Consider the following 10327-nt stretch of genomic DNA (forward strand, 5'->3'; position numbering starts at 1 on the left):
GCTATACTAAGGCAGAGATTGTCGAGTGTAGGTCTTTCAGAGCATGCAGTTGCATGGTTTGCTAACTATCAGTCTGATGGAACTCAGTGCACTCAATTTGATGGGCTTATGTCTGTTAAATTGTCTGTCTTGAATGGTGTGCCCCAAGGCTCTGTACTTGGTCCTCTCTTATTCACTATTTAAACAAAAATGTCCAAAATGCACAACTTAATTTTTATGATGATATTGTTATTTACTGTTGTGCCTCGTCTCTTACAAAAGCTTTCCAGAACATGCAAACTGCTTTTTATACTGTTCAACATACCTTGTGTATGGCCGCTCAGCAACGAAGAAGCCACTGCTCTTAAACCGCCATTTAAAAAGCCAGACTACGGTTTGCAACTGCACAAGGGAACAAAGATAGTACTTTTTGGAGAAATGTCCTCTGGTCTGATGAAACAAAAATATAACTGTTTGGCCATAATGACCATCTTTATGTTTGGAGGAAAAAGGGAGATGCTTGCAAGCCGAAGAACACCATTCCAACCGTGAAGCACGGGGGTGGCAGCATCATGTTCTGGGGGTGCTTTGCTGCAGGAAGGACTGGTGCACTTCACAAAATAGATGGCATGAGGAAGAAAAATTGTGTGGATATATTGAAGCAACATCTCAAGACATCAGTTAACATTAAAACTTGGTCGCAAATGGGTCTTCCAAATGGACAATGACCCCAAGCATACTTCCAAAGTTGTGGAAAATGGCTTAAGGACAACAAAGTCAAGGTATTGGAGTGGCCATCACAAAGCCCTGACCTCATCCTATAGAAATTTTGTGGGCAGAACTGAAAAAGCATGTGTAAACAAGGAGGCGTAGAAACCTGACTCAGTTACACCAGCTCTGTCAGGAGGAGTGGGTCAAAATTCACCCAACTAATTGTGGGAAGCTTGTGGAAGGCAACCTGAAAAGTATGACACAAGTTAAACAATTTAAGGTCAATGCTACCAAATACTAATTGAGTGTATGTAAACTTCTAACCCACTGGGAATGTGATGAAATAAATAAAAGCTGAAATAAATCACTCTCTACTATTACTCACATTCTTAAAATAAAGTGGTGATCCTAACTGACATAAGACAGGGAATTCTTTACTAGGATGAAATGTCAGAAATTGTGAAAAACTGAGTTTAAATGTATTTGGCTAAGGTGTATGTAAACTTCCGACTTCAACTGTGTGTGTGTGTATATATTCATCTACCAGAAAGAGCTCTTCTTCCTGCCCCTAGGTTTTGCACTGAAGGTGAAATGAAGCAGTGATATTTGGAACAGGAACATGCATGTGACTAGAGCAGGGCAATATATCGAATTAATTTGATTAATTCAAATTTGTTTTTGCACAATATTCCAAATGCCTGTATCGCAATAATTTGTTTTTATGAGCGTTCATGTCTGCTTGTTATCATGTCTTTTTGGTCTCGTCTCTTTCATTCCTTCTGTGCATCTTCCATTTACATCAGCGATCTGAATATAATGCCGAGATGCTCATGTCGCTGCCCTAACAATTAGAGCCGTTGACCCAAATGGCGGGAAGGCAGGCGACAAGCTTAGGTCCAAAATAAGCCCGTAGAAACGCATTGGGCTTATTTTGGACATATTTTTGCAAGAGTGAAGCCTCGCGCTTCTCCTCTTCCTCTGTTTACACACACACACACCAAGCCCCTCCCCCTGCCACTCACACCAACACATTTGAGAGATCACTTCATCTCTGACAAGCGGTTTCAACTCACTATTTACATTTGAGGTTTGGTTCAACAGAATCGGTCATATGGATACAAACACATTGAGACATTATTTTCTCTAATAGAGAAGTTAACTTCAACATCTGAACAAAGTGGAAAGGCTAGCATGCTGTTCAAACAGTTGGAGACGGACAGAAAGGTGTGTTCATAACAATTAAAATGTTCTCCCTTGTTAGCTAATCAATACATACAAGTTGGCTAAACTTGAAATATAAAGCATGTGGGCTGGTGCTTGAAAGATTGAGACCTGTGTTAATTTTCTAATGGCTGCTACAAGAAGTTAGTCATTATTAGTGAATTTGCATTATGCATAGTTCTGGTCATTTTTTATATATAGACTTGAAAGCCAGATCATGATTATTGCAAAGAAGCAGGTTCAATTATTTTGATAAAATAATTATACACTGCTCAAAAAATTAAAAGGAACACTAAAATAACACCTAGATCTGAATGAATGAAAAATTCTTATTAAATACTTTTTTCTTTACATAGTTGAATGTGCTGACAACAAAATCACATAAAAATGATCAATGGAAATTAAATTTATCAACCCATGGAGGTCTGGATTTGGAGTCACACTCAAAATTAAAGCATCCGCCAACTCCTGGACAGTCTGTGGTGCAACAGTCTGTTGGTGGATGGAGCGAGACATGATGTCCCAGATGTGCTCAATTGGATTCAGGTCTGGGGAACGGGCGGGCCAGTCCATAGCATCAATGCCTTCCTCTTGCAGGAACTGCTGACAGACTCCAGCCACATGAGGTCTAGCATTGTCTTGCATTAGGAGGAACCCAGGGCCAACCTCACCAGCATATGGTCTCACAAGGGGTCTGAGGATCCAAACAAATGCCACCCCACACCATGACTGACCCACCGCCAAACCGGTCATGCTGCAGGCAGCAGAACGTTCTCCACGGCGTCTCCAGACTGTCACGTCTGTCACATGTGCTCAGTGTGAACCTGCTTGAAGAGCATAGGGCGCCTGTGGCGAATTTGCCAATCTTGGTGTTCTCTGGCAAATGCCAAACGTCCTGCACGGTGTTGGGCAGTAAGCACAACCCCCACCTGTGGACGTCGAGCCCTCATACCACCCTCATGTAATCTGTTTCTGACCGTTTGAGCAGACACATGCACATTTGTGGCCTGCTGGAGGTCATTTTGCAGGGCTCTGGCAGTGCTCCTCCTGCTCCTCCTTGCACAAAGGCGGAGGTAGCGGTCCTGCTGCTGGGTTGTTGCCCTCCTACGGCCTCCTCCACGTCTCCTGATGTACTGGCCTGTCTCTTGGTAGCGCCTCCATGCTCTGGACACTACGCTGACAGACAAAGCAAACCTTGCCACAGCTCGCATTGATGTGCCATCCTGGATGAGCTGCACTACCTGAGCCACTTGTGTGGGTTGTAGACTCCGTCTCATGCTACCACTAGAATGAAAGCACCGCCAGCATTCAAAAGTGACCAAAACATCAGCCTGGAAACATAGGAACTGAGAAGTGGTCTGTGGTTATCACCTGCAGAACCACTCCTTTATTGGGGGTGTCTTGCTAATTGCCTATAATTTCCACCTGTTGTCTATTCCATTTGCACAACAGCATGTGCAATTTATTGTCAATCAGTGTTGCTTCCTAAGTGGACAGTTTGATTTCACAGAAGTGTGATTGACTTGGAGTTACATTGTGTTGTTTAAGTGTTCCCTTTCTTTTTTTGAGCAGTGTATTATTAGTGGGGCTTAAATTTAGCCTAATTACACACACCCTGAATTCATTAGATTATTGCTGACTGTTTGAAATGCAGTGTATTTGAACTTTAATTGTACAACAGCTTCAAACATATATCGTGAATCGGCCATGAATTTGAAAAAAATCGATATGATTTTCAGGCCATATCGCCCAGCCCTACATGTAACATTTTATTAAAAACCTCTAGAGTCGATGTCCGCACCCCTGCATAAACCAAATTAGCATAATACAAAAGTTCTCAAAAAATTACAGTTCATATAAGGAAATCAGTCAATTGAAATAATTTCATTAGGCCCTAATCTAAGGATTTCAAATGACTGGTAACACAGATATGCATCTGTTGGTCACATATGCCGTAAAAAAGAAAAAATGGGCCTCAGGATCTCGTCATGTTATCTCTGTGCATTCAAATTGCCATTGACTAAAATGCAATTTTGTTTGTTGTCCGTAGGTTATGCCTGTCTATACTATAACCCCACCGCCACCATGGGCCACTCTGCTCACAACGTTAAAATCAGTAAACCGCTTGCCCACATGACACCATACACGTGGTCTGCGATTTGAGGCTGGTTAGACGTACTGACAAATTCTCTAAAACGACGTTGGAGGTGGTTTATGGTAAAATTAACATTAAATTCTGTGGCAACAGCTCAGGTGGACATTCCTGCAGTCAGCATTCCAATTGCACATTCCCTCAACTTCTGACATCTGTAGCATTGTGTTGTGACAACTGCACATTTTAGTGGCCTTTTATTTATTAACATCTCAAGGATGATCAATGGAAACAGGATGCACCTGAGCTCAATTTCAAGTCTCATAGCAAAGGATCTGAATACTCATGTTTTAAGGTATGTTTTTAATTTTTAATACATTTGCAAACCTGTTTTTTCTTTGTCATTATGGGGTATTGTGTGTAGATTGAGGACATCTAATTTAATCAATTTTAGAAAAAGGCTGTAACGTTACAAAATGTGGAAAAGGGGTCTAAATACTTTCCGAATGCACTATATATATTCAAATGAATAAGTGTTCTGTTTAATTCTGTGTTTGCATGTTTAGAAGGAATGTGTAGATGAATGCTCATGGTTTCTGTCTTTTCCTACCAGATCCTGAAAAAGTCATAATGAGAGAGGAACTTTGGTCGTGGCCATGTTTACAAGACAGAGCTGGTTGAGAAGAAGGGTGAGGACAACCTGGTGTTTGGGGTCAAACCCGGTGGTCCCAAGGTAATGGACAAACTGGATGCTGATGGTCTGCCCCCCCACCCCCACGTCGGTGCCTTGCTACAGTACTGAGACACCTTCTACAGCCACCTCAACACCGGACAGAGCTTTGTCAACTTCTATACTTGAGCCTGTCTCTGCTCTATGATAATGAGTCGGCCAGATGCAGCTGCTAATGCAATTTATAACTTGCTGTTTTCTCTCGCTTGCGTAGGAGTCAAGAAAACTGTGGTAGACAACATCAAGGTGTGCAGCAACGATGCTGGTGCGGGCTGGTTCAACCGCATCTGCAATATGGAGCGATGGCCCTGTAAACCTACCATCGGGGACAAGTTCGCCATCCACCATTGGCAGAAGGGCATCCTGAGCCGCCTGTGGCCTGCCGAGGACATGCCCTTCAGAGAGCGGCATGACCACCGACATCCTGTCCAATTCCCACGGCTTCCCCTCCCCCATGACCATTGGCATGCTCATCGAGACCACGGCTAGCAAGTCAGGCGCCCTTCACGGCCTGTACCAATATGTCACGCCCTTCACCTTTTCTGAGGAGAACTCGGCGCTGGAGCATTTCAGCGACATGCTACGCCGGCTACAACCACTGTAGCACAGAGCGCCTCTCCAGCTGGCCTCAGCGGCCTTGAGCTGGATGGGGACATCTTCATCGGCGTGGTCTACTACCAGCGGCTACGTCACATGGTCTCCGACAACTTCCAGGTTCGGCCGCGGGACAAGGTGACCAACCAGCCGGTGGGCGGGAGGAACATCCAGGGGGGCATCCACTTTGGGGAGATGGACTGCTCCACGACCACCTATTCAACTGCTCTGACTGCCTCAATCCTCAGGCCGACTCTTTTTCTCTGTATATATCAATGATGTTGCTCTTGCTGCTGGTGATTCTCTAATCCACCTCTACGCAGATGACACCATTCTGGAAACAGCATCTCCAATCCAAAGTTAAATCTAGAATTGGCTTCCTATTTCGCAACAAAGCATCCTTCACTCATGCTGCTAAACATACCCTCGTAAAACTGACTATCCTACCGATCCTTGACTTCGGCAATGTCATTTACAAAATAGCCTCCAACACTCTACTCAGCAAACTGGATGTAGTCTATCACAGTGCCATCCGTTTTGTCACCAAAGCCCCATGTACTACCCACCACTGCGACCTGTATGCTCTCGTTGGCTGGCCAAACCCACTGGCTCCAGGTCATCTTTAAGTCTTTGCAAGGTAAAGCCCCGCCTTATCTCAGCTCACTGGTCACCGTAGCAACACCCACTCGTAGCACACGCTCCAGCAGGTATATTTCACTGGTCATCCCCAAAGCCAACTCCTCTTTTGGCCGCCTTTCCTTCCAGTTCTCTGCTGCCAATGACTGGAACAAATTGCAAAAATCACTGAAGCTGGAGACTTATATCTCCCTCACTGACTTTAAGCATCAGCTGTCAGAGGAGCTTACTGAGCATTGCACCTGTACACAGCCCATCTGTAAATAGCCCACCCAACTACCTCATCCTCATATTGTTATTTATGTTTGCTTTTTTGCACCCCAGTATCTCTACTTGCACAGCTTCATCTGCACATCTATCACTCCAGTGCTAATGCTAAATTGTAATTATTTCGCCACTATGGGCTATTTATTGCCTTACCTCCCTAATGTTACTACATTTGCACACACCGTATATAGATTTTTCTATTGTGTTATTGACTGTACGTTTGTTTATCCCATGTGTAACTCTGTGTTGTTGTTTTTGTCGCACTACTGTGCTTTATCTTGGCCAGGTTAAATAAAGGTGAAAAATAAAAATGGTCTCTAACCTATCATAAATAATGGCTGAGTTAAGAGATAAGTCAAAGGATAGTTGGAATCTACCAAAAATTGTAAAGATATTGCACAGTAATTGTAATATATAAATAACATTTGTCATTTTGCAGACGCTCTATACACAGAGACTTATAATTAGTACATTCATCTTAAGGGGGCTAGGTGAGACAACACATCACAATCATATCAAGTACATTTTCCCTCAGAGTATTTATCAGCATACAATACTGTAAATCAGTCTATTTAGAGTGACATTCTGTAAGAAAATAGACTTTGATGGTGTACTTTAAGCATTAGACAAAGTTGATTCATGTGACCACTAGGGAAAGTGAGTTTTGACATTTAGACTAAGTAGACTTTTCGTTACTTTTCGGAATGACAATCACGACACATTCAAGTGGCTCAGTTGTTTCGGACCTGTGCACAGGCTTCAGCTTCATATTTCCAGTAAACTATATGTAATACCTACCTCCACCAACAGATAACATAAAATGACAGAATTATACATTAGCTGCATTAGAGAGTAGAGACGATGAACAATGAAACAGAATTTTGGTAGGTAAGCAAATAATTGTTGCTGTAAAGTAATTTTGTCTTTCATCCAGATTGAATATGAAAGAAAATAAGATGATTTTGACAATCCCTTTTACAAAAAAAAAATTGTTTTCATTAACTCAGGCCTTTGGAAACAATCTTCATGTGATTGGTTTAGACATTGTTCCCTGTACTTTCACTTCAACTTGGCCAGCACCTCAGGTAAATCCAGCACAGAGGGAATGGTGTAGTCTGGATTGACAGATCCCTCAGGTGGACACACCCCTCCGTTATTAATCCACACTGTGGCTCTAACCCCTGCATTAAACCCCCCGACAATGTCTGTGTCCAGGGAGTCTCCCACCATAACACAGTCGTGAGCCTGCACCGCGAGCAGGCCAAAGCAATGGGTGAAGATGGAGCGGGCTGGCTTCTCTTCTGCATGCTCTCCCCCCACCACCACAGCATCAAACAGCCCCTGACACCCCAACGCCACTACCTTCTCCCTCTGTGTCTGGGTCTCTCCATTGGTCAGCAGCAGCAGTTTGTGGCTGGTCCTCAGCTGCTTCAGCAGGGTAAGTACTGGAGGTGTTATGGTTAGAAGCTCCAGGCGAGTGTTCTTCCATTGGTAGTAGCACTCACTGGCAAGGGTGGGGTTAGAGCTGGGACTCCCACCCATAACCTCCTGGATGCTCTCCTCCCAGTGGCTGATCCGCACCTCATCTATTGTCCTACCACCAGCTGGGTCAAAGGTCTCGTGATGGAGCTTGTGCTTAAATCTGTCACAAATGGCAATGGTGTGTTCATGGTCTAATGTTGTCTTCAAGAGCTCTGTGACCTAGGAAACAAGGAAATCAATGCTGATCGTAATATGTGTACCTAAACAACCCAGGGAATGTTTTGATCAAGCAAAGGACAATCGAATCAAGTACCTGTAAGCCTACTTTACTCGGTGGGAAAAAATGGAATGTCATGAAACGGCCGTGCTACTCACTTTTTGAATGGCCACTCCACCGGCACCCGCTGTGTCAATGAGCGTGTTATCCAAGTCGAGCAATATCGCCTTGATACCTTCACTGTTCATTGCCGCTATCAACAGGTTACAAAGAAATTTAATGTTAGTATAGCTTTTATACGGCGAAACAAGTTACTAGCTAGCTACTGTAAATGCATGTCTTCAATGCGGAAATGTTGGCAATAAAGAAACGCATTATGGGAGGTGTAGGTTTTCAGATCTATTTTTCTTTTCGTTTTGGCCACTAGAGAGCGTCAATATATCACATAAAACAGTATAAATTCCAGACAAATTACTTTCACAAATGTATATAATTTATGATGCATGAGTTGCAATTGTTTTTAAGTTAAACCATTTGTTTTATTTTTATGAAACTCTGCTTGAGTGATCAATTAAAATCTAAGTATACAGTGCCTTGCAGACGTATTCATACCCCTTTTATCTCTTCAAATTGTGTTGTGTGATTTAAAATGTATTTAAATGTAATTTATTGTCAACAATGAACTCAATACTCTGTCAGTGGAAAGAAAATAGAGATTAATTAGATATGTTAACTAATATATAGTTATTGCATAAGTATTCAGCCCTTTTGTTAAGGCAAGCTGAAATAATTAGCTCAGGAGTAAAATTTAGTTTAACAAATCACAGAATATGTAACATGGACTCTGTGGGAAATAATAGGGGTTAACATGATTTTCTTATGACTAACCCTTCCTCTGTCCCCATAAAGTACATACTGTAAGGTCCCTCAGTCAAGTTTTGAATTTCAAGCACAGATTCAACTACAAGACCAGGGAGCCTATCAAAGCCTCATAAAATGCCAGTGATTGGTCGGTAACAATATCAAATCAGACATTGAATATCTCTTTTAAGCATAGTGAAGTTAATAATTATGCTGTGGATTATGTATTAAACCACCCAGACACAAAGATACATGCGTCCTTCTGAACTGAGTTGCAGGACAGGAATGAAACTGCTCAGGAATGTTACCATGAGGCCATTGGTGATTGTAAAACTGTTACAGACTTCAATGGCTGTAATGGGAGAAAACTGAGGATGGATCAACAAGATTGTAGTGACTCCACGAGAATGATTTAAATGACAGAGTGAAAAGAATAATACAAATATACAGAATGCCTAAATGCAATGTTGGGGCAAATCCAACACAAGACATCACTGAGTAACTGCCGCCTTATTTTCAAGCAGTGGTGGCTGCATCATGGTATGGGTATGCTTGACATCGGCAAATACTGAAGAGATTTTTAGGATAAAAATAAACGGTGTGGAGCTAAGCACAGGCAAAATTCTAGAGGAAAACCTGCTTCAGTCTGCTTTACAACAGACACTGGGGGATGAATTCACCTTTCAGCAGGACAATAGCCTACAACACAAGGCCAAATCTACACGTGTTGCTTACTAAGAATACAGAATGTTCCTGAGTGGCCAAGTTACAGTTGACTTAAATATGCTTGAAAATCTATGGCAAGATTTGAAAATTGCTTTGTAGTCATGAGCACCAACATCTTGACAGAGATTGAAGAATTGTGAAAATAATAAAGGGCTAATATTGCACAATCCAGGTGTGCAAAGCTCTTCGAGACTTACTCAAGAAGACTCACAGCTGTAGTCTCTGCCAAAGGTGTTTCTAACATGTATTGACTCAGGGGGTTGAATACTTATGCAATGACAATATTTTGTTATTTAATATCTATTAATCTTTATATATAATAGCCACCCTTTGCCTTGATTACAGCTTTGCACACTCTTGGCTTTCTCTCAACCAGCTTCATGAGGAATGCTTTTCCAACAGTCTTGAAGGAGTTCCCACATATGCTGAGGCCTTGTTGGCTGATTTTCCTTCACTCTGCGGTCCAGCTCATCCCAAACCATCTCAATTGGGTTGAGGTTGGGTGATTGTGGAGGCCAGGTCCTCTGATGCAGGACTCCATCACTCTCCTTCTTGGTCAAATAGCCTTTACATGACCTGGATGTGTGTTTGAGGTCATTGTCCTGTTGAAAAACAAATTATAGTCCCACTAAGCACAAACCAGATGGGATGGCGTATCACTGCAGAATGCTGTTGTAGCCATACTGTTTAAGTGTACCTTGAATTCTAAATAAATAAATGATAGTGTCACCAGCAAAGCACCCACACACCATCACACCACCTGCTTCATGGTGGGAACCACACATGTGGATATCATCCATTCACCTACTCT

The 10327-nt window shown here is 42.5% G+C and overlaps 1 protein-coding gene across 1 annotated transcript; it reads right to left on the minus strand.

Moving 5' to 3' along the window:
* Positions 1–6613: 6613 nt before the first annotated feature.
* Positions 6614–8300, minus strand: nanp (N-acetylneuraminic acid phosphatase). The gene is made up of 2 exons (XM_021580219.3): positions 8088–8300; positions 6614–7931 (listed from the first exon to the last, which is right to left on the minus strand). Exons 1-2 carry the CDS (start codon positions 8175–8177, stop codon positions 7290–7292), a joined length of 732 nt encoding a protein of 243 aa, XP_021435894.1. The 5' UTR covers positions 8178–8300; the 3' UTR covers positions 6614–7289.
* Positions 8301–10327: the final 2027 nt, after the last annotated feature.

This window comes from Oncorhynchus mykiss, chromosome 23 (assembly GCF_057628025.1).
Source record: "Oncorhynchus mykiss isolate SJ-2025 chromosome 23, ASM5762802v1, whole genome shotgun sequence".
Lineage (NCBI taxonomy): Eukaryota > Metazoa > Chordata > Actinopteri > Salmoniformes > Salmonidae > Oncorhynchus > Oncorhynchus mykiss.

What these genes read in the sequence shown, in the direction of transcription:
- nanp (XM_021580219.3), bottom strand. Translation starts at nt 8,177, where the DNA reads ATGAACAGTGAAGGTATCAAGGCGATATTGCTCGACTTGGATAACACG. An exon ending in GTGGAGTGGCCATTCAAAAA is followed by an intron (nt 7,932 to 8,087) that starts GTGAGTAGCACG and finishes CTTGTTTCCTAG; the next exon opens with GTCACAGAGCTCTTGAAGAC.